The 24,494-nt window shown below is 38.5% G+C and overlaps 1 protein-coding gene across 4 annotated transcripts in view; it reads left to right on the forward strand.

The window, feature by feature from the left end:
* The window catches only part of EDEM2 (ER degradation enhancing alpha-mannosidase like protein 2), a 48,516-nt gene extending 45,313 nt beyond the window's left edge, over positions 1-3,203 (forward strand). For 3 of the 4 annotated variants that reach the window (XM_029221486.1, XM_029221485.1, XM_029221487.1), the window contains 2 exons: positions 358-479; positions 2,636-3,203. In XM_029221486.1, the coding sequence (XP_029077319.1) occupies positions 358-479; positions 2,636-3,136 (623 nt within the window). In that variant the 3' untranslated portion in view covers positions 3,137-3,203. Of the gene's footprint in view, positions 1-357; positions 480-1,205; positions 1,395-2,635 lie in introns of all 4 variants that reach the window. The other variant, XM_029221488.1, reaches the window with a different exon arrangement.
* The last annotated feature ends 21,291 nt before the right edge of the window (positions 3,204-24,494 follow it).

Below are 24,494 nucleotides of genomic sequence, written 5' to 3' on the forward strand. Positions count from 1 at the left end.
TAGTTGTTAGTCTAGGCGTCCATGTGCTTGGATAAAGTTAGCTTTTCTGTTACTAAGGAAGAAGGAGGGAACAGATATTGGGAGATAGGCAGCCGCCTCTGCCACCTTCCCTATCCCAGAACCTGGCTGCCTGTCTCTCCCTTGGGATGGGATTCCATGGTCCACTAAGTCCACTAAGCTTCAGACTGGGTATACTGGCTCTGAAGATTCAGTATTGAGTGAGTTGTCCCATGTTCCCCCTAGTTGGGACCCTGTGGACATGGTGTGGAGAGAAGGAATCTCTCACTGGCCCAGGCAGTCCCCAAGCCTTCTCTGCCCAGCCACTGGGTGAAGGAAGGTCTACTTTGAACTTTGCAGAACTCATTGAGAGCGCCATGTACCTCTACCGTGCCACGGGGGACCCCACGCTCTTAGAACTCGGAAGAGATGCTGTGGAATCCATCGAAAAAATCAGCAAGGTGGAATGTGGATTTGCCACAGTAAGTGTTTCCACGGGCCCAAGAATTGGGAAATGTCTCCCCCTGCTGCTAAAGAGCCTCTGGAATATTAGCACTGGAAGGAACCTTAGAGATATAAGCAATGCCTTTATTTTATAGATGGGGAGACTGAGGAGCAGAAGCTGAGAGCCTCGCTAAAGGTCACAGAGCTAGTAGAGGTGGAGCTAGGATTAGTTCCCAGGGGTCTTGACTCCATGCCCTTGGCATTCTCCCTGCTTCATAGATCCTTTAGCTGTCGGAATAGGCTACTTGGCAAGGGTGAGTATTGTGAAACATTTTGCGAAAAGGCTTGTAAAATGGATTCTAGAAGGGAATTACAGAGTCCTATAGCCTTATTTGCAAACCCAGGGATCCTTAATGGAACAGCTGTACTGGTCTCACAGATATTTACTGAGCGTCTTTCACGGGCCAGGCGCTATGCTAGGCTGAGGGTTATAGCAATGAAGAAAGACCAAGCCCCTGAGCTGACATTTTACTAGAAAAAACAAAGAATGTGTATCTGGAAGACAGAAAGAAGGCCAGTGTGGCTGGAGGGCGTGAACAAGGAGGAAAGTGGGAGGAGATAACAGCCCCAGAAGTAGGCAGGGGCTAGATTGTGCAGGGCTTTGTATAAGTCGTGGGGAAGAGTTTGGCTTTTGTTCTGCTTGGAATGATAAGCCTTGGGAGCATTTACAGCAGAGCAGTGACATGCTCTGATTTGTATTTTAGAAAGATCACTCTGGCTGCTCTGTGGAGAATGGACTGGAAGGGTTAAGGATGAGAGCCATGTCACATCCTGAGAGGACCCAGGCAGGCAAGACAGAAATAAACAGTGGTTACAGACATGTAAAAACCAAATGTGTAAGCAAATAGCCTGGAAGCCTATTTGCCAAAAAGCCTGCAGAGGTCTTTTTTAGGGTAAGGAATTAAAAACAAACAAAAACCTTCTTTTTCAAAAAGTTGTAATGTGATTATCTGTAAGTAAAACATAGATACATGTTTTTAAAGAAAAGACCTATATGTGTAGGAGAAATATAAAGCAATGATATGTTTTAGTTTCTAATATGTTGTATTTTATGAAAAGCCAAAGTGGATGAGCCCGTTGGGCCCTTAGGAACTCTTGACTTATTTCCATGAAAATGAAGTCTTTTGGAGCCCTTCCAAGGCAAATGATGGGAACAGGCAACTGACTCCTTGGCCTTTGGCAAACAGGGCAAGAGAATAATAATTCTTGGTATGTCAAGTCCATGTTTTAGTCACATTTTTTTGGTGTAAAATAGATGTCTACTGAGAATTAGTTTCATTTAAGAAAATGTATTGCTAATTCTGAGAAGCTAAAATAAATATTTGTAGCAAGTAAACTTACTCATCCCTGACTGTAAACTCAGTATGAATTTCTCTTCATAAAGACTCCTAATTCGTTGTTTACAAGAGCAGAAAACTTGGTAACCTCCTTAATGTCTGTCAAGGGAGGATTAGCTAAGTAAATGATGCTACATTTTTACATCATTAAGAAGGGAATGATTAGATCAATGTTTAGAGTCACAAAAGGGTAAGATAAAGGGGTTAGGAGATTGTTGTATCATGTAGGGGGGCCAGGGGAGACCATTCTGATGAGGTAGCATTTGAGCAGAGACCTGAAGGAAGTGAAAGAGTGGGAGGGCGTCTGAAGGAGGAGTGCTCCAGGTTGCAAGGACACCAATGAAAAGAACCGGGCTGGGCATGTGCTTGTTCACAGAACAGAAAGGCCATGTGGCTGGAACTGCGAGAACCAGGGAGAGAGCAGGAAGAGATGAGGTCAGGGAGGGAGCAGAAGCCAGATCACCAAGGACTTGTTAGGCCACGATAAGGACTTTGATTTTAGTCTGTGGGCAATGGGATGTCAACAGAGGGTTTTCCGTGAAGGAGTGACAGGTAAGATTTATGATATAAATATACTTTAGGGTAAGGATGGAAGCAGGAAGCCCAGTTGAAAATTGTGATAACCTGGGTGAGAGATGTTGATGGCTGGGAAAAGGGCAAAGTTCTGGAAAGTTAAGTGATTTGCCCAAAGGCCTGCAGTCACCTAGTGGCAGAGCGGGAATGCCTGACAGGGTCCCCTGACCCTTTCTGCTGTACTTTGATGCTGGCCTGACTTGCTTCCCTCCCCCACGTGGCAGATCAAAGATCTGCGAGACCACAAGCTTGACAACCGCATGGAGTCTTTCTTCCTGGCCGAGACCGTGAAATACCTCTACCTGCTGTTTGACCCGACCAACTTCATCCACAACAATGGCTCCACCTTCGATGCGGTGATAACCCCCTACGGGGAGTGCATCCTGGGGGCCGGGGGTTACATCTTCAACACTGAAGCACACCCCATTGACCCCGCCGCCCTGCACTGTTGCCGGAGGCTGAAGGAAGAGCAGTGGGAAGTAGAAGATCTGATGAGGGAATTCTACTCTCTCAAACGGAATAGGTCGAGATTTCAGAAAAAAACTATGAGCTCAGGGCCATGGGAACCCCCAACAGGGCCAGGGACATTGTCCTCCCCTGAAAACTATGACCGGGCAAGGGAGAAGAAGCCCACCAAGCAGAAAATCTCACTTCTCAGCTGCCCTAGTCAGCCCTTTACCTCAAAGTTGGCATTACTGGGACAGGTTTTCCTAGATTCCTCATAACCACTGGATGATACTTTGTTTGTTTTTGAAACTAAACTATAACAATAAATCTGCTTTTGATGATCATGGTTTTCTGTTTTACATATTGGATCATTTCATGAGATTTCATTCAAAGAAAGGGTTCATGGCTAAAAACAGTTGCGAATCTAGTTTGTTTTTCTCATACAGTTGGAGAAACAGCTAAACGTAAAAGACTCCAGGGGTTGATAATTGAATCTCCCTTCCTTTCAAAGTTCCCATTTTCTGGAGGGTGTTATAAATGTATTTGTTAGTTCTTTTCTGGGGGGGAGGGATTTTCATTTTTTACTTTTTATTTGAAGTATAGTTGACTTACAAAATTACATAAGTTCCAGGTGTACAACATAGTGATTAGATATTTTTATACATTACAAAATGATCACCACGATAAGTCTAGCTACCATCTGTCACCATACAAAGTTATTACAGTATTACTGACTATATTCCCTGTGCTGTACATTACATCCCTGTGACTTATTTATTTTATAACTGGAATTTTGAACCTCTTAATCTCCCTCACATATTTCATTCTTCCCCCCACCCCACCACCCCTCTGGCAACCACCAGTTTGAGTTTGTTTCTGTTTTGTTATGTTTGTTCATTTGTTTTTTTATGTTTCACATAAGTGAAATCATATGGTATTTGTCTTTCTCTGACTTACTTCCCTTAACATAATACCATCTAGGTCCATCCATATTTTTCAGAGGGCAAGATTTCATTCTTTTTTGTGGCTGAGTAAATATTCCACTGCGTGTGCACACGTGTGTGTGTGTGTGTGTGTACACAAACCATATCTTTTTTATTTTCAACATCTTTATTGGAGTATAATTGCTCTACAATGGTGCGTTAGCTTCTGCTGTACAACAAAGTGAATCAGCCATACGTATACACATATTCCCATATCCCCTCCCTCTTGGGTCTCCCTCCCACCCTCCCTATCCCTCCCCTCTAGGTGGTCACAAAGCACCAAGCTGATCTCCCTGTGCTATGCAGCTGCTTCCCACCAGCCATCCATTCTACATTTGGTAGTGTATATATGTCCATGCCACTCTCTCACTTCGTCCAAACCACATCTTTATCCATTCATCTGTTGGTGGACATTTAGGTTGCTTTCATGTCTTGACTATTGTAAGTAATGCTGCAATGAACATAGGCATGCATAATCTTTTCAAATTAGTGTTTTTGTTTATTTCAAATAAATGCCCAGAAATGGAATCGCTGGATCTTATGGTAGTTCTATTTTTATTTTTTTGAGGAATCTCCATACTGTTTTCCACAGTGACTGCATCAATTTACATTCCCACCAACAGTGCACAGGGGATCCCTTTTCTCCACATCCTCGCCCACACTTGTTATTTGTTGTCTTTTTGATGATAGCCATTCTGACAGGTGTGAGGTAATATCTCATTGTGTTTTGATTTGCATTTCCTGATGATCAGTGATGGTGAGCATCTTTTCATGTGTTTGTTGGTTATCTGTATGTCTTCTTTAGAAAAATGTCTATTCAGGTCCCCTTTCCATTATTTAATTGGGTTGTTTGTTTGTTTTTGCATTATATTCATTTAATGTTCACGTAATATTGAATACATACAAAAGATTATATATTCTTTTTTTGAATTTTATTTTACTTTTTTATATAGCAGGTTCTTATTAGTTATCTATTTTATACATATTAGTGTATACATGTCAATTCCAATCTCCCAATTCATCCCACCACCACCGCACCCCACCCCCACTTTCCCCCCTTGGTGTCCATATGTTTGTTCTCTACATCTGTGTCTCTATTTCTGCCTTGCAATTCGGTTCATCTATACCATTTTTCTAGGTTCCACATGTATGCGTTAATATACAATATTTGTTTTTCTCTTTCTGACTTACTTCACTCTGTATGACAGTCTCTAGATCCATCCACGTCTCTACAAATGACCCAATTTCATTCCTTTTTAAGGCTGAGTAGTATTCCATTGTATATATGTACCACATCCGCTTTATCCATTTGCCTGTCGATGGGCATTTAGGTTGCTTCCATGACCTGGCTATTGTAAATAATGCTGCAGTGAACATGGGGGTGCATGTGTCTTTTTGAATTATGGCTTTCTCTGGGTATATGCCCAGTAGTGGGATTGCTGGGTCATATGGTAATTCTATTTTTAGTTTTTTAAGGAACCTCCATACTGTTCTCCATAGTGGCTGTATCAATTTACATTCCCACCAACAGTGCAAGAGGGTTCCCTTTTCTCCACACCCTCTCCAGCATTTGTTGTTTGTAGATTTTCTGATGATGCCCATTCTAACCAGTGTGAGGAAATACCTCATTGTAGTTTTGATTTGCATTTCTCTAATAATTAGTGATGTTGAGTAGCTTTTCATGTGCCTCTTGGCCATCTGTATGTCTTCTTTGAAGAAATGGCTATTTAGGTCTTCTGCCTGTTTTTTGATTATGTTGTTTGTTTTCTTAATATTGAGCTGTTTATATATTTTGGAGATTAATCCTTTGTCCATTGATTCATTTGCAAATATTTTCTCCCATTCTGAGGGTTGTCTTTTCATCTTGTTTATAGTGTCCTTTGCTGTGCACGTGCTTTTAAGTTTCATTAGGTCCCTTTTTTTTTTTTTTTTTTCAGTACGCGGGCCTCTCACTGTTGTGGCCTCTCCCGTTGCGGAGCACAGGCTCCGGACACGCAGGCTCAGCGGCCATGGCTCACGGGCCCAGCCGCTCTGCGGCACGTGGGATCTTCCCGGACCGGGACACGAACCCGTGTCCCCTGCATTGGCAGGCAGACTCTCAACCACTGCGCCACCAGGGAAGCCCCTAGGTCCCATTTCTTTATTTTTATTTCCATTACTCAAGGAGGTGGGTCGAAAAAGATTTATGTCATACAGTGTTCTGCCTATGTTTTCCTCTAAGAGTTTTTATAGTGTCTGGTCTTACATTTAGGTCTTTAATCCATTTGGAGTGTATTTTTGTGTATGGTGTTAGGGAGTGTTTCAAATTTATTCTTTTACATGTAGCTGCACAGTTTTCCCAGCACCATTTATTGAAGAGACTGTCTTTTCTCCATTGTATATCCTTGCCTCCTTTGTCATAGATTAGTTGACCATAGGTGAGTGGATTTATCTCTGGGCTTTCTATCCTGTTCCATTGATCTATATTTCTGTTTTTGTGCCAGTACCAGATTGTCTTGATTCCTGTAGCTTTGTAGTATAGTCTGAAGTCAGGGACTCTGATTCCTCCGGATCCATTTTTTTTCCCTCAAGATTGCTTTGGCTATTCATGGTCTTTTGTGTCTCCATAAAAATTTTAAGATTTTTTGTTCGAGTTCTGTAAAAAATGCCACTGGTAATTTGACAGGGATTGCACTGAATCTGTAGATTGCTTTGAGTAGTATACTCATTTTCACAATATTGATTCTTCCAATCCAAGAACATGGTATATCTCTCCATCTGTTTGTGTCATCTTTAATTTCTTTCATCAGTGTTTTGTAGTTTTCTGAGTACAGGTCTTTTATCTCCTTAGGTAGGTTTATTCCTAGGTATTTTATTCTTTTTGTTGGAGTGGTGAATGGGATTGTTTTCTTAATTTCTCTTTCTGATCTTTCATTGTTAGTGTATAGGAATGCAAGAGATTTCTGTGCATTAATTTTGTATCCTGCAACTTTACCAAATTCATTGATTAACTCTAGTAGTTTTCTGGTGGCATCTTTCAGATTGTCTGTGTATAGTATCATGTCATCTGCAAACAGTGACATCTTTACTTCTTCTTTTCAGATTTGGATTCCTTTTATTTCTTTTTTTTCTCTGATTGCCATGGCTAGGACTTCCAAAACTATGTTGAATAATAGTGGCGAGAGTGGGCATCCTTGTCTTGTTCCTGATCTTAGAGGAAATGGTTTCAGTTTTTCACGATTGAGAATGATGTTTGCTGTGGGTATGTTGTATATGGGCTGTATTATGTTGAGGTAGGTTCCCTCTATGCCCACTTTCTGGAGAGTTTGTATCATAAATGGGTGTTGAATTTTGTCAAAAGCTTTTTCTACATCTGTTGAGATAATCACATGCTTTTTATTCTTTAATTTGTTAATGTGGTTTATCACACTTATTAATTTATGTATATTGAAGAATCCTTGCATCCCTGGGATAAATCCCTCTTGATCGTGGTATATGATCCTTTTAATGTGTTGTTGGATTCTGTTTGCTAGTATTTTGTTGAGGGTTTCTGCATATATACTCATCAGTGATATTGGTCTGTAATTTTCTTTTTTTGTAATATCTATGTCTGTTTTTGGTATCAGGGTGATGGTGGCCTTGTAGAATGAGTTTGGGAGTGTTCCTTCCTCTGCAGTTTTTTGGAAGAATTTGAGAAGGATGGGTGTTAGCTCTTCTCTAAATGTTAGAATTCACCTGTGAAGCCATGTGGTCCTGGACTTTTGTTTGTTGGAAGATTTTTAATCACAGTTTCAATTTCATTACTTGTGATTGGTCTATCCCTATTTTCTGTTTCTTCCTGGTTCAGTCTTGGAAGGTTATACTTTTCTAAGAATTTGTCCATTTTTTCCAGGTTGTCCATTTTATTGGCATAGAGTTGCTTGTAGTAGTCTCTTAGGATGCTTTGTATTTCTGTGGTGTCTGTTGTAACTTCTCCTTTTTCATTTCTGATTTTATTGATTTGAGCCCTCTCCTTCTTTTTCTTGATGAGTCTGGCTAAAGGTTTATCAGTTTTGTTTATCTTCCCAAAGAACCAGCTTTTAGTTTTATTGATCTTTGCTATTGTTTCTGTTTCTTTCATTTCTGCTCTGATCTTTATGATTTCTTTCCTTCCACTAACTTTGGGTTTTGTTTGTTCTTCTTTCTCTAGTTCCTTTAGGTGTAAGGTTAGATTGTTTGTTTGAGATTTTTCTTGTTTCTTTCTTTTTTTTTTGCAGTATGTGGGCCTCTCACTGTTGTAGAAGGACATACAGAACCAATCTCTGTATGTTTTTTTGATGTTCAGTTGTGTGAGTTCTTTGTATCTCTTGGATGTTAACCCCTTATCAGATATATTGTTTGCAAACATCTTCTCCCATTCAGTAGGCAGCCTTCTTGTTTTGTTATAGTTTCCTTCACTGTACAAAAGCTTTTTAGTTTGATGTAGTCCCATTTATTTATTTTTGCTTTTGTTTCCCTTGCCCAAGGAGACATATCCAAAACAAAAATATATTGTTAAAACCAGTATCAAAGATCATACTGCCTATATTTTCTTGTAGGAGTTTTACAGTTTCAGGTCTTATGTTTAAGTCTTTAAACCATTTTGAGTTTCTTTTTGAACATGGTATGAGAAAGTTCATTTATTAGTTCTAATAGTTTTTTTGGTGGTATCTTTAGGATTTTCTATATATAGATTCTATAGATATATCTTGTCATCTATGAACAGTGACAGTTTTGCTTCTTCCTTTCCAATTTGGATTCCTTTTATTTTGTTTTCTTGTCTGATTGCTGTGGCTAGAACTTCCAATACTGTGTTGAATAAACGTGGCAAGAGTGGGCATGCTTGCCTTGTTCCTTATCTTACAGCAAGTGCTTTCAGCTTTTCATCATTGAGTATGGTATTGATGGTAGATTTGTCATATATGGCCTTTATTATGTTGAGATATGTTCCTTCTATACCCACTTTGTTGAGAGTTTTTATCGTAAATGGATGTTGAATATTTTTTGATAGGCAAGAAGTAGATTTATAATTTAGGATGCTCATAAAGGATACAAGTGGGCAGGCAAGAGGGCTCTGCCCTGAGAACTAAGTGGGCTACATCTTTATAATCAAAGGAAAAGTTGGGAGGGGGAGAAGACCAACTTCTTCCTCTTCTTTTGTAAAGATGTTGCAGGAAAATGGGGCACAAGAGGATGGTCATGTCTCAGGTCTCAGGGGAGTTCCTGGGACGGGCCACCAAGTGAGAGTACTTGGCTTCACACAGGAAAGAATTCAAGAGCAAGCCATAGTAAAGTGAAAGCAGAGATACACATTCCATAGACAGAATGCAGTCCATCTCAAAAGGTGAGAGCAGGTGAGAGCAGGATTTCCCTGGTGGTGTAGTGGTTAAGAATCCGCCTGCCAATGCAGGGGATGTGGGTTTGAGCCCTGGTCCGGGAAGATCCCACATGCCGTGGAGCAACTAAGCCTGTGCACCACAACTACTGAGCTTGCGCTCTAGAGCCCACGAGCCACAACTACTGAGCCTGTGCACCACAACTACTGAAGCCTGTGTGCCTAGAGCCCATGCTCTGCAACAAGAGAAGCCACCGCAATGAGAAGTCCGCACACTGCAACGAAGACCCAATGCAGACAAAAATAAATAAATAAATAGATTTATTTTTTTAAAAGAAGTGAGAGCAGCCCTGGGAGAAACAGTCTCCACAGAGTGTGGGCTGTCTCAGAAGGTGAGAACAGCCAAATGGATGTTGAATTTTGTCAAAAGCTTTTTCTGCATCTATTGAGATCATCATATCATTTTTATCCTTCAATTTGTTTATGTATCACATTGATTTATGGATATTGAACCATCCTTTCATCCCTGGGATAAATCCCACTTGATCATGGTGTATGATCTTCTTAATATATTGTTGAATTCAGTTTGCTAATATTTTGTTGAGGATTTTTGCATGTTTACAGTGATATTGGCTTGTACCTTTCTTTTTTGTGTGTGCCTTTGTCTGGTTTTGGTATCAGGGTGATACTGGCCTAGTAGAATGAGTTTGGAAGCATTCCTTCCTCTTCAGTTTTTTGGAATAGTTTGCGAAGGACAGGTATTACCTCTTCTTTAAACGTTTGGTAGAATTCACCTGTGAAGTCATCTGGTCCTGGACTTCTGTTTGTTGTGAGGTTTTTTTTTTTTTAATTACTAATTCAATTTCATTACTGGTAATCGATCTTTTAATATTTTCTGTTTCATCTTGATTCAGTCTTGGGAGGTTGTACGTTGATAGTTTACATTATGATTCATTCTTGGTGTTGTACATTGTATGTATGGGTTTTGACAAATGTATAATGATGTGTGTCCACCATTATAGTATCATACAGAGTAGTTTCACTGCCCTAAAAACCCTCTGTGCTCCACCTTTTCATCCCTTCCTCTTTCTAACCCCTGGTAACCACTGATCTTTTTACTGTCTCCATGATTTTACCTTCCAAAATGTCATACAATATATAGCCTTTTCAGATTGGCTTCTTTCACTTCGTAACATGCATTTTAGTTTCCTCCATGCCTTTTCATGGCTCAATAGCTCATTTTTAAAAAAAAAAAACATTGTCTGGATATATCAGTTTATTTAATCATTCACCTACTGAGGATATCTTGGTTGCTTCCAAGTTTGGGCAATTATGAATAAAACTGCTATAAACATCTGTGTGCAGGTTTTTGTGTGGACATAAGTTTTCAGCTCCTGTGGGTAAATACCAGGGAGCATGATTGCTGGATATTATAGTAAGAGTACATTTAGTTTTTTTTAAGAATCCACCAAAGTGTCTTCCAAAGTGGCTGTACCATTTTGCATTTCTACCAGCACTGAAAGTTCCTGTTGTTCCACATCCTTGTCAGCTTTTGATATTGTCAGTGTTTTGAATTTTGGCCATTCTAAAATGTGTGTAGTGGTATCTCATTATTTTGGGGGGGGAGGGGGGAGGGAGTTGTTTTGTTTTGTTTTGTTTTGAGGTATAGTTGATTTACAATGTTATGCCAATCTCTGCTGTACAGCGAAGTGACTCAGTTATGGTATCTCCTTGTTTTAATTTGCATTTCCCTGATGACATTTGATGTGAAGCATGTTTTCATATGGTTGTCTGCCATCTGTGTGTCCTCTTTGGTGAGGTGTCTGTTAAGTTCTTGGCCCACATTTTAATCAAGTTGTTGGGTTTTTTAAATTGTTGAGTTAAGCATCCTTTGTATATTTTGGAAAACAGTCCTTTATTGTATATGTCTTGCAAATATTTCTCCCAGTCTGTGGCTTGTGTTTTCATTTTCTTGAACTCTCTCTTACTTTCACAGCAATTTATTTGTTGAAGAAACTGGGTTGTTTGTCCTATAGTTTCCCATATTATGGGTTTAGCTAATTGCATCCCTGTGGAATTGATTGTTTAATGTCTCTCTGGTGTTTTTGTTTTGGTAAATTGATATTAAGATCTAGAGACTTAATCAGAGTCAGATTTTTTTTTTATGTTTTCCATTTAGAATATGTTATCCTAAGAGCCATTTTAAAAAATATTTATTTGTTTATTTATTTATTTTTGGCTGCATTGGGTCTTTGTTGCTGTACATGGGCTTTCTCTAGTTGCAGCGAGCGGGGGCTACTCTTCGTTGCTGTGTGCAGGCTTCTCGTTGCAGAGCACGGGCTCTAGGCATGCAGGCTTCAGTAGTTGTGGCACGCAGGCTCAGTAGTTGTGGCACATGGGCTTAGTTGCTCCACGGTATGAGGGATCTACCCGGACCAGGGCTCGAACCCATGTCCCCTGCATTGGCAGGCAGATTCTTAACCACTGCACCACCAGGGAAGTCCCCAGATTCAGATTTTTACATTTTGTTTTTATTTTTCAAGAATGTTTCATAAATGGTGTTGTGTGCTTCAATCAGGAGGCACATGTATCTGGTTGTCTCAATTACTAACAGCCTTTTGTTGACCATTGCCTAGATTCATTATTTCAGTAGGGGTTACAATATCATGATATTCTGATTTGGCTAGAATACTTCTCTAAAGAAAGACTTTTCCTTATTCACTAGTTGGCTACCTTGAGGTATAGTTCATACAGAAAAGTCTTGGTTCTTTTCCTTTATTTACCAGTTTTCAAAATAATGAGCAGATTCCCTAGCATCCTCCAAAGGTGACAATGAAGTTTTTATAAAAAGTACTTCGAACTTGGATTTAAACTCATTTGATGGTTTTCAGTCCACTGAATCAAAGCTCAAATTTTCCCATTTCTGGCCAATGGAAGCCTCTCTTCAAGTTAGCTCCTGAGTCCTGTTAATGCAGCCCCAGTCATCCTTGATAGCTTCCTTGCTTTCTGGTAAAAGAAGATGTTTCAGGCTCATCTTATATATTTCCTGCCCCATCCCTGAATTGACCATTTCTCTAATAGCTGAGGAGGTGACTTTTTACCAGCAGCTTGCCTGGTTTTATCTGCCAGCCTCATCTTTGCCCGTGAACCTTCATTAATTCAGCTGCTGATTATCTTCTGTAGTTCCAGGACAAGCCTCTGTGGCCACTTTGATAGACAAGGATACCTGTTGCCCTCCTTTTATTACTTTGCCTCAGAATAGGGACCTAGACCTACTCTTAATTCCCCACAGCACATATAAGAACTGCTATAACCTTTAACAAGACTTGACTGCAAGTTGAGGACATGACAGCATCTAGAAACTAACAACTACCATTAGCTATGGCTGCTCATAGAACCACAATCCACCCCACTCGTTATTCAGGGCTTCTTTGTGGCCGAGACCAGCTCACCCCCCACTCAGGGACACCCTTGATCATCAGTCAACACACTAGATTCTAGGCCAGAGAGAGGAAGGAAAGTCCTTCCCCAAATCCCATCGACTTCCCCAACTTACAAAGTTGCATTTTTTAAATTAAAGTATAATTGACTTACAATATTATACTAGTTTCAGGTGTACAACATAGTGATTCAATATTTTTATATATAACAAAATGATCACCACAGAAATTTGTATTTTTCTAGGAATTTATTAGCATAAAGTTGTTTGTGTGTGTGTGTGTGTGGTACGCGGGCCTCTCACTGTTGTGGCCTCTCCCGTTGCGGAGCGCAGCGCAGGCTCAGCGGCCATGGCTCATGGGCCTAGCTGCTCCACGGCATGTGGGATCCTCCCGGACCGGGGCACAAACGCGCGTCCCCTGCATCGGCAGGTGAACTCTCAACCACTGTGCCACCAGGGAAGCCCTAAAGTTGTTCTCTTTTATTCCTAATATTAGTTATTTATGCCTTGATTAGTCTTGCCAGAGATTTTTAATTTTGTTATTCTTTTTTCAGCAACAAACTTTTTTTTTAATAAGCAGATATTCATTTTTAATTAATTAATTAATTATTTTTGGCTCTGTTGGGTCTTCGTTTCTGCGCAAGGGCTCTCTCCAGTTGCGGCAAGCGGGGGCCACTCTTCATCGCGGTGCGCAGGCCTCCCACTATCATGGCCTCTCTTGTTGCGAAGCACAGGCTCCAGATGCGCAGGCTCAGCAGTTGTGGCTCACGGGCCTAGTTGCTCCACGGCATGTGGGATCTTCCCAGACGAGGGCTCGAACCCGTGTCCCCTGCATCAGCAGGCAGATTCGCAACCACTGCGCCACCAGGGAAGCCCAGCAACAAACTTTTGACTTGGTTGTTACTGTCAATTGTTATGTTTATTTTCTATTGTCCTAATTTTTGCTTTTATTTTATTATTTTCTTTCTTTTTTTTAATACTTTCATATTTTATTACTAATCAGGTGTACTTTATGTTTTATTGAAGTATAGTATAATTTACAATATTATATTAGTTTCAGGTGTACAACATAGTGATTCAGTATTTTTTATTGTTTTCTTTCTTATACTTTCTTTGAGTGATTCTGATGAGGTTGCTGGTTACTGTGGCATGACCTAGTCTGTAGGGTATCTTCCATTTGCTCCTCCGGAAGTACTCTCCACCCTTTCTGCCCCACGAGGGTGAATTGTTCTCTACTCCTGTAGCCTGTATGAACCACCCCAGTGGGTTCACTTTCCTTCTGGCTTCTACTTGGGTCCAGTCAATGGGGCGTCCAGGCAGGAAATTGGCAAAAGGGAGTAGAATGATGTCATGATATTTGTCCCCCTGGCTTCCTTCCTTCCAGGGTGCTTCAGGCTGGCTAATCTCTCAATTGAAGGTCACTGTTTCTCTCAACTCCTTCTTTTCAGGAAATGGTAACCTTTCCATTCCCTTGTTCTTTCAGGCTGGGTATGGTAATTGCTGTGCTGTTAGTAGCTCCAGATTCCTGAGTTATCCTTTGTGGTTCTCTTACACTCTGCCCATACCTTTGTAAATAGTCTTTTTATTAAACCCTCCTCTAATGTTCCTAATTTGAATGAGCCATATGTTTCCTGTCAGGTGCCTGACTGTTACACCTAGAGACCATTCTGACTGGTACATGTTTTTAATTTAAAGTCTAAAGTTAATCATTATCTTTACACCACTCCCAAATAAAAGAAAAACATTAGATTAGCAAGGTTGTGGGATACAAGATCAATATTCAAAAGTCAGTTTACTTCCATACATTTGCAATTAACAATATAGAAATGAAATTAAGAAAACATTTCCATTTATAATAGCATAAAATAGAATAAATTACTTGGGAGTAAATTTAACAAAAGAAGTACAAGAAGATTTGTACGCTGAAAACTATAAAACATTGTTAAAAGAAAACTTTAAAGACCTAAATAAATGGAAAAATATTTCCATGTTCATGGGTTAGAAGACACAATATTGTTAAGATGGCATTACTACCCAAATTAGTCTACAGATTGAATGCAATCTCTATCAAAATTCAGCTGCTTTTTAAAGAGAATTTGACAAGCTGATCCTAAAAGTCATTTGGAAAGTCAGGGGACCCAGAATAGCCAAAACAATCTTGAAAAAGAAGAACAAAGCTGGAGGATTCACACGTCCTGATTTCAAAACTTACTACAAAGATACAATAATCAAGACAGTGTGGTGCTGGCATAAGGATAGATGTATGAATTAATGGAATAGAACTGAGAGTGCAGAAATAAACCTTTATATTTGTGGTCAGTTGATTTTTGAAAAAGGTGCCAAGGCAATCCAATGGGGAATATTTTTAACAAATTTTGCTGGGACAACTGGATATCTACTTGCACAAGAAAGATTTTGGACCACTATTTAACACCATATTAAAAAAAATTAACTCAGTGAATCAAAGACCTAAATAGGAGCTAAAACTGTAAAATTCTTAGGAGAAAACGTAGGCATAAATCTTTGTGACCTTGGATTAGGCCATGGCTTCTTAGAAGACACCTTAAAGCACATGTAGACAAAGAAAAACAGATAAATTGGACTTTCTCAAAATTAAAAACTTTGTGTTTCAAAGGACACTATCCCTACAGAATGGGAGAAAATATTTGCAAATCAAATATCTGGTGAGGGTCTAGTATCCAGAATATATAAAGAACTCTTACAACTCAACAATAAAAGACAACCCAATCAAAAAATGGGCAAAGGAGATAAATAGACATTTCTCCAAAGAAGTACACAGATGGCCAATAAGCACATGAAAAGATGTTTAACATCATTAGTCATTAAGGAAATGCAAATCAAAACCACAATGAGATACCACTTCACATCCACTAGGACAGTGTCTTAGTCTGTTTGGGCTGCTATAGCAAAATATGATAAACTAAGTGGCTTATAAACAATAAAAATTTATTTCTCACAGTTCCAAAGGCTGGGAAGTCCAAGATCAAGGTGCTGGCAAATTCCGTGTCTGCTGAGAGCCTGCTTCCTAGATGGCTGTCTTTCCACCGTAACCACATCAGAAGGGATGAGGGATCTCTCTGGAGCCTCTTTCATAAGGGCACTAACGCCATTCATGAGGGTGAAACTAATCACCTCCCAAAGGCCCCACCTCCTAATACCATCACCTTGGGGGTTAGGATTTCAACATGTGAATTTGGGGAAGACATAAACATTCAGTCCATTGCAGATGGCTATAATAAAAAAAAAAGACAAATGTTAAGAAGAATTTGGAACCCTCATATGTTGGAGGTGGGAATACAAAATGGGGAAGCTGGTCTGGAAAACAGTTTGGAGGTTCCTCAAAAAGTTAAACATAGAATAACCTGTGACCCACTAATTTCACTCCCAGGTTTATATATACCTGAGATAAATGAAAACATATACCCACATGAAAACTTAAACACCAATGTTTATAGCAGCATTATTCATAATAGCCCAAGGTGTAAAAAACCCTAATATACGTAAACTGAAAAATGGATAAACAAAACGTGGCATATCCATACAATGGAATATTTTTCAACCACAAAAAGGATTGAAGTACTGATAAATACTACAACGTGGCTAAACCTTGAAAATATATGCTAAGTGGAAGAAGCCAGACACAAAAGACCACTTATCATATTGTTCTTTTTATATGAAGCACCTAGCTTAGACAAATCCATAGAGACAGAAAGTAAATCGTTAGTTGCCAGGGTGAGAGGGGGGAGGAATGGGGAGTTACTCCTAATGTGCATAGGGTTTTTTGTGGTTTTTTTGGTGGGTGATGAAAATGTAAAATTAGATAGTGTTGATGGTTACACAACTTCGTGAATATACTAAAAATACTAAACCGTACACTTTATTTAAAAAATTTTTTTTGGCTGCGTTGGGTCTTCGTTGCTGTGCGCTGGCTTTCTCTAGTTGTGGTGAGCGGGGACTCCTCTTGTTGCGGAGCACGGGCTCTAGGAGCAAGGGCTTCAGTACTTGTGGCTCGCGGGCTCTAGAGCGCAGGCTCAGTAGTTGTGGCGCACGGGCTTAGTTGCTCCGCGGCATGTGGGATCTTCCCGGACCAGGGCTCAAACCTGCCAATCCCTGCATTGGCAGGTGGATTCTTATCCACTGCGCCACCAGGGAAGTCCCTGAACCGTGCACTTTAATAGGGTGAATTTACGGCATATGAATTTTATATCTCAATTTGTTTTAAAAAGCAAAAAAAAAAAAAAGAAGGAAACGAAAAAGAACATACAGTCTCTCAAGAAGCAGCAGCAATTTGCAGGCACAGAGTGGTCTAAATCCATAACTGGAAAATAAATTTACCAAAGGAAGCATTCTGCATGCGGAGACGTAAGCTATTCTGTTTATATATACTTTCAAACAAACTTTCTTGCTTGTTTAGTGCCTTAGAGCAGTGTTTTTGAGACTCAGCTTATGACCCTTCAGCGGGTCAAGAAATAAATATAATGAGTCACAACTAACTTTTACAGTAATGAAATAGAATGGATTAGAAATTGTTAGAGTGTATCATGTTGATCCTTGACAAGAATCAAGGGCATTGGCAATACTAAGGCTAACTGCATCATGCTGTGGGAGAGAGACACAGATGGAATGTGAAAAATATATACATTGGTTGGAGCAGATTGTTTTATTCAGCGGACTGGCATCTACTTTGATTTTCTGGTCTATGACTGTCAATAATATGATCATCACCCTACAATGGGAGAATTGAGTATTGTTTAACTTTATAGCAACATAATTTGAAGTTAGTTGTGAATGAAAGTGTGGGAGAATTTTATTTTTGGCAACATTGCCATGACTTTCAAGTGAGTTTTGGTTAGGAATTTGCAGTGTGGTTTCTCAGAAAGTTCATAATCAGGAAAATCTTGAATGTGTGGAAAAATGTAGCATTTTTTTATTGCACTAGTTCAAATTGCCCTTAAATAATTATTTTAATGCTACAAAAGATGAGAATGAGAAGGTGAAAAATATGGGAACAGTGAATAGTGATATTGGGGAAAGTACTGATGTTAGTCAGCAGACGGTGTTTATTTGTGCCTCATTAAAAAGAAAGGGTAAGTTTAGTAAGACAGCTCTTAAAAAATATGGCTTTTGGGACTTCCCTGGTGGCACAGTGGTTAAGAATCCACCTGCCAATGCAGGGGACACGGGTTCGAGCCCTGGTCCAGGAAGATCCCACATGCCACAGAGCAACTAAGCCAGTGTGCCACAACTACTGAGCCTGCGCTCTAGAGCCCGCGAGCCACAACTACTGAGCCCACGTGCCACTGAAGCCTGTGTGCCTGGAGCCCATGCTCTGCAACAAGAGAAGCCACTGCAATGAGAAGCCCGTGCACTTCAACGAAGAGCAGCCCCCGCTCACCACAACTAGAAAAAGCCCCCACGCAGCAACGGAGACCCAATGCAGCCAAATATATATATATACATATATATATATGTATATATATGTATATATATATATATATATATATATATATATATATATGGCTTTATCAAATGTGCAAAACCAAAAAGTGACATATACTAGTGTGTTATTTGTAATGATACACTTGCCAGTGAAAACTTAAAGCCACCAATATTAAAAAGATACTTGGAAACATGACATGCTGACTTAGTCCCTTAAATATTTTCAAAAAAAGAAAAAATATATATAATGTGATGGGCAAATTTTTCTGAGTCGTGATGTACCTGTCAGTGAGAAAACCTTATTATCATCGTATTGGGTTGTATATTATGTGTCTAAAGGGAAAATTGCTCACATGGCTCCTGAAAAAAAATTATTCTTTTGGCATATATATTTTTTTGTTTTTGTTTTTCTTCCAATTTTATTGAGATATAATCGACACACAGCACTGGATAAATTTAAGGTGTACAGCATGATGATTTGACTTAGAAACATCATGAAATGTTTGCCACAATAAGTTTAATGAACATCCGTCATCTCATATAGATACAACATTAAAGAGATAGAAAAAAATGTTTCCTTGTGATGAGAACTCTTAGGATTTACTCTCTTAACAACTTTCCTCTATAACATGCAGCTGTGTTAATTATATTTATCATGGTGTACATTACACCCCTAGTGTTAATTTATCTTATAACTGAAGGTTTGTACCTTTTGACTGCCTTCATCCAGTTCTCCACCCCTCACCCCCTGCCTCTGGTAACCACAAAACTGATCTCTTTTCCTGAGTTTGTTTGTTTCTGAAGTATACTTGACCTATAAAACTATGTTAGTTCCTGTTACACAACATAGTGATTTGATATTTCTGTGCACTGCAAGATGCTCACCACACTAAGTCCAGTTACGATCTGCCACCATACAAAGATGTTACATAATTATTGACTATATTCCCCACACTGGACATTTCATACCCCTGACTCATTTGTTTTGTAACTGGAATTTTGTACCTCTTAATCTCCCTCATCTGTTTCTTTCCTCCCCTTCCCAATTCCCCTCTGCAGCCACCTGTTTCTTCTCTGTATCTATAACTCTGTTTCTGTTTTGTTATGTTTGTTCCTTTGTTTTCATTTTTAGGTTCCACGTATAAGTAAAATCATACAGCATTTGTCGTTCTCTGACTTATTTCACTTAGCATAATACCTTCTAGGTCCATCCATGTTGTCACAAATGGCAGGATTTCATTCTTTTTTTTGTGGCTGAGTAATATCCATGGTGTGTGTGTATGTATGTGTGTGTGTGTGTATATATATATATTATATATATATATATGTCACGTGTTCTTTATTCATTCATCTGTTGATGAGCACTTATGTTGCTTCCGTATCTTGGCTATTGTAAATAATGCTGCAGTGAACATAGAAGTGCATATATCTTTTTGAATTAGTGTTTTCATTTTCTTTGGATACCCAGGAGTGAAATTGCTGGATTGTATGGTAGTTCTATTTTTAATTTTTTGAGGAATCTCCATACTCTTTTCCATAGTGGCTGCAGCAATTTACATTCCCACCAATAATGCACGAGGGTTCTCTTTTCTCCACATCCTCACCCACGCTTGTTATTTGTTGTCTTTTTGATAATAGTCATCTGACAGGTGAGAGGTGATATCTCATTGTGGCTTTGATTTGCATTTCCCTGATGATGAGTGATGTTGAGCATCTTTTCATGTGCACGTTGGCTATCTGTATGTCTTTTTTGGAAAAATGTCTATTCAGATCCTCTGCCCATTTTTTAATCAAGTGATTTTGTTTTTTGATGTTGAGTTGTATGAGTTCTTTGTATCTTTTGGATACATCATTTGCAAATATCTTACTGGATATATCATTTGCAAATATCTTCTCCCATTCAATAGGTGACGTTTTGGTTTTGTTGATGGTTTCCTTCCCTGTGCAAAAGCGTTTCAATCTTCTGGTATGTATTTTGGTGTGTACTGTTTTTATGGTACATCAACTGATAAAAATATGTCTTAGCAATAAGACGATTTCTCCTTGAATCTTTGCTGTTGCAGATTTTAGAAGCAATGTTTGTTATGCTATTACAGTCTGGTATAGATTTTGTGATCCAACTTGAGAAAGACAAGTTGCAAATTGCACAACACTTAGATTATGTCTGATATGAGTGGTGAGGCCATTTTAAGGAGGGTCTTGTTAGGTGTTTAGTTAACCTCTTCACACAAAACTTGATTTAAAATGTTTACAGAATTGACAAGTGCAATTTTGGTCAATGTAAATTAGTCTGGAAAAATGAAAATATAACAAAGGCATTTAAAAATTTTAGAAGCATCTAAAAACAATGTTATTTGGCATACTCTTTTATATGTTGTAAATCTTTGGAAAACAGAGATTCTGCTGAAATTCACGTGTATGTTCTTGTTAATTTTGTTAAAGGAAGCTGACAAAATAGCTAATTAAAAAAAAAACAAAACACTTTTTCGGGGCTTAGAGCTGACCTACCACTTAGTTTATCATATCAAAGTTAGTTGGTTGTCTTAAAGGAAAGTCCAAAGCACATTATAGGAATACAAGAGTGAAATTCATATTTTTCTAGCCAAAAAGCAATCTCATTTGGAAAATCTTTTCAAAGTTTTTTTTGAGTAACAATGTTGGCCTATTTGATATATTTTTTAACATTCTTAGTGAATTAAATTAGAAAGTTCTTGGGAAACCCATTCCAACATTTCAAGCCTATCCAAGCATTTCAAATAATATTACTGCTATGGCAACAAGATTTCAATATATATGCCACTGGATCCATGGTTTTCAAATGTGGTCCCTGGTCCAGCAGCATCAGCATCACCAGAGAACTTCTTACAAATGCAAACTCTTGGGCTCCACCCTGGACCTTCTGATTCAGAAACTCTGGGGTAGGGCCAGCAATATGTGTTTCAACAAGCCTTCCAGGTGATTCTGATACAAGCTTAAGTTTGAGAACCAGGGTATTGGATGTCCCCATCATTGTTGCAACAAATTGATGAGACCTTATTAATGAAAGCAGTTTGAATTAAATGAAATAAAATTAGAGATTTTTATTGCACCTTATCTCCTATGTTGGTATTAGTGTTATGCTTGCCTCGTAATATCAGTCGGGGAATGTTAACTCTTTTTCTGGTCTTTGGAAGAAATTGTGTATTGCTGGTATTATTTCTTCCTTGAAAGTTTAGTAGGTATCACAGCCATCTAGGGCTGGAGTTTTCTTTGTGGGAAGGTTTTTAATTTATAGATTCAATTTCTTAATAGATATGGGATTATTCCAATTTTGTGGTGTCCATTTAGGTATGGCTTTTTTTCCTAGAAATTTATTTATTTCATCTAAATTTTCAAATGTCTAGGCATAAAATTGTTCATTATATCCTCTTACAATCTTCTTCTTGTTCATTATATCCTGCTGGAGAATCTGAAATGATGTTCCTCCTTTCAATTTTTGACACTAATTCCTGGTTGGAATCTATTCTTTTTTTTTCACAGGGTCTGTTCTAATTTGATTGATTGCTTTCTGGGATTGCAGCACAACAGTCAATGTGGGATTTCTTGTACTGCAGCTTAAAAAACAAACAAACAGAAAAATGGTGGTTATGTAAGACGTAAATATTTGGGGAAGCTGGGTTACAGGTGTGTTTGTTCCCTTACAAACAGTAAGGGAACTGTTTGTACTATCCTTGCAACTCTTATGTAAATCTAAAGTTATTCCAAATTAGAAGTTTTTTTAATAAAGAACAGGAAAAAACGGTATTAATAATCCACTTATTCATCAAGCTCCACTCAGAAGGACTTTGGACTGTTTGTAAGACTTGAATCCACCAGAGAATTCGAATTTGTTGCCTGTCAAGAGGTTCCCAAGAATTGTAATAAAGACTCAGAGGCAGTGGCTTTTACTCAGAATTTTCTTTCTTTTTAAAAGAGATTTTTTTGGATTCTTTCCAAAAAGGATTTTTTAAAGGGGATAATTATACAAGTCAAGGAAATAAGGCTTTGAATATCTTTTGAACTATATGTGTGTTAAAAGGAGGGAAAAGTAATCTTGTTACTTTATCCTTCTCTTAGATGCAATCTACCTACGAAATTGAAAGAAACCGTAAGAACTAAGTATTGAACAATACTAAAACGGTTTGTGAGCAAGGGTTAAGTTGTGAGAGTCTGACCAGAAATGCTTCCAGAGTTCTGAAAAGGGTAGGAGCTTAGTCTTAAAGAAAATGTGGGATCTGCAGGAGTTGGAGGCTCTCATCCTTAGCATGACAGGAGGTCTCTAAGGATCCCAGTCTGCCTGGAACGTGGAGGGGGATGTGGAAGAACAGTGGGAATCAGGATTGAATACTTAGGGGTAAACATGGATTGTGTAGAGCCTTAAAAATGCCAGTTTAAAGCCACTGAATTTTACATATTTTTGAACAAGAAAATTTATGTGATAAATATAATGTAATAATAATAGCTAATATTTTGTTAGTGTCTACTTTGTGCCAAGTCCTGTGTTATATCTATTATCTCATATAAAACTCAGAACAATCCATTGGGGTTGGTGCTGCTATTTTCTCCATTTACACATAAGCAAATTGAGGCTTTAGAAAGTTAAGTAACATGTTCAAGGTTATAATGCTTGTGTGGATTGGAATTGCTTATCTATCTGTCTTCCTCCACTAGACTCTGGACCCTGGAAGGCACAGACCATGTTTATCTTATTCACAGATATATCTCCAGTTCCTAGGAGAGTGCCTGCACATAGTAAGTTTGCAATAAATATTTGGTGAATGAATGAAATTTAATGACCATATGCCTTTATTTATAACTGCACGTATTCCATCTTGCTATGACAATTTGTTGGTTAGTTTATTAACTCCCTATTTTATGTCTCTTTGTCGAGATAACATGTATCTAACTTTTGACACAGTGTCTGGAACATACATAGTAGGTCTTTTTTAATGTTAATTTTCTTCCTTTCTTCCCTTTGCATTTCTACCATAATTTCTGATACATAGCAGGTGTTCCATGAACAGCCTTGAGATAACTAGTTTGAAGCCCAAGCCAAGAACCTTGTGGCAAAATTAGTTGTGTGTGTGTGTGTGTGTGTGTGTGTGCGTGTATGCATCTTTTTGGGGAGAAGGGGTTTAAGCTTTCATCATAGAAGGGTCCTCAGCCCCTCAAAAAGTTAGGAAGTGCTGTTGTAGATTAAGGAGTGATTGGCTCTGGAAGTGAGGAAAGAATCTACATTGGTGGGGATTGGAGCAGAGATCTAGAGTGATTGTATTTTCTGAACTCAGATCAGGTGACAGAGTTGAACAAGTTCAAGTCTCACAGGGACCATTTAAAATTAGGATTGTCCCAGAAAATATCAAAAGGACACAGGAACTGGCTTGAAAGGACTACCACTGGTCAAATTTGGGACAATTTGAGCATTAAAAACAATAATGATGTTGGATATTAACCTGTTATTGGACATATTTGCGAATATCTTCTGCCATTCAGTAGGTTGTCTTTTCATTTTGTCCATGTTTTCCTTTGCTGTGCGAAAGCTTTTAAGTTTAATTAGGTTCCATTTGTTTATTTTTATTTGGTTTCCTTTGCTTTAGTAGACGGATCCAAAAAATTATTGCTGTGATTTATGTCAGAGTATTCTGCCTATGTTTTCCTCTAGTAGTTTTATAGTATCTGGTCTTACATTTAAGTCTTTAATCCATTTTGAGTTTATTTTTATATATGGTGTTAGAGAATGTTCTAATTTCATTCTTTTACATGTAGCTGTTCAGTTTTCCCAGTACCACTTATTGAAGATATTGTCTTTTCTCCATTGTATATTCTTGCCTTCTTTGTCATAGGTTACTTGACCGTATAAGTGTGGGTTTATTTATTTCTGGACTCTCTATTCTGTCCCATTAATCTATGTCTCTGTTTTTGTGCCAGTACCATACTGTTTTGATTACTGTAGTTTTGTAGTATAGTCTGAAGTCAGAGAGCATGATTCCTCCAGCGCTGTTCTTCTTTCTCAAGATTGTTTTGGCTATTTGGGGTCTTTTGTGTTTCTATACAAATTTTAAAATTATTTTTTCTAGTTCTGTGAAAAGTGCCATTTTATTTTGATAGGGATTGCATTGAATCTGTAGATTGCCTTGGGTAGTATGGTCATTTTAACAATATTAATTCTTCCAGTCCAAGAACACAGTATATCTTTCCATCTGTGTGTGTTGTCTTCAGTTTCTTTCATCAGTATCTTATATATAGTTTTCCGCATACAGGTCTTTTACTTCCTCTGGTAGGTTTATTCCTATTTATTTTATTCTTTTTGATGTGATGGTTAATGGGATTGTTTCCTTAATTTCTCTTTCTGAAAAAATGAAAAGACAACCTACTGAATGGGAGAAGATATTTGCAAATGACAT

Source organism: Monodon monoceros, unplaced genomic scaffold, assembly GCF_005190385.1.
Source record: "Monodon monoceros isolate NGI ecotype Baffin Bay Population unplaced genomic scaffold, NGI_Narwhal_1 Super_Scaffold_13, whole genome shotgun sequence".
Lineage (NCBI taxonomy): Eukaryota > Metazoa > Chordata > Mammalia > Artiodactyla > Monodontidae > Monodon > Monodon monoceros.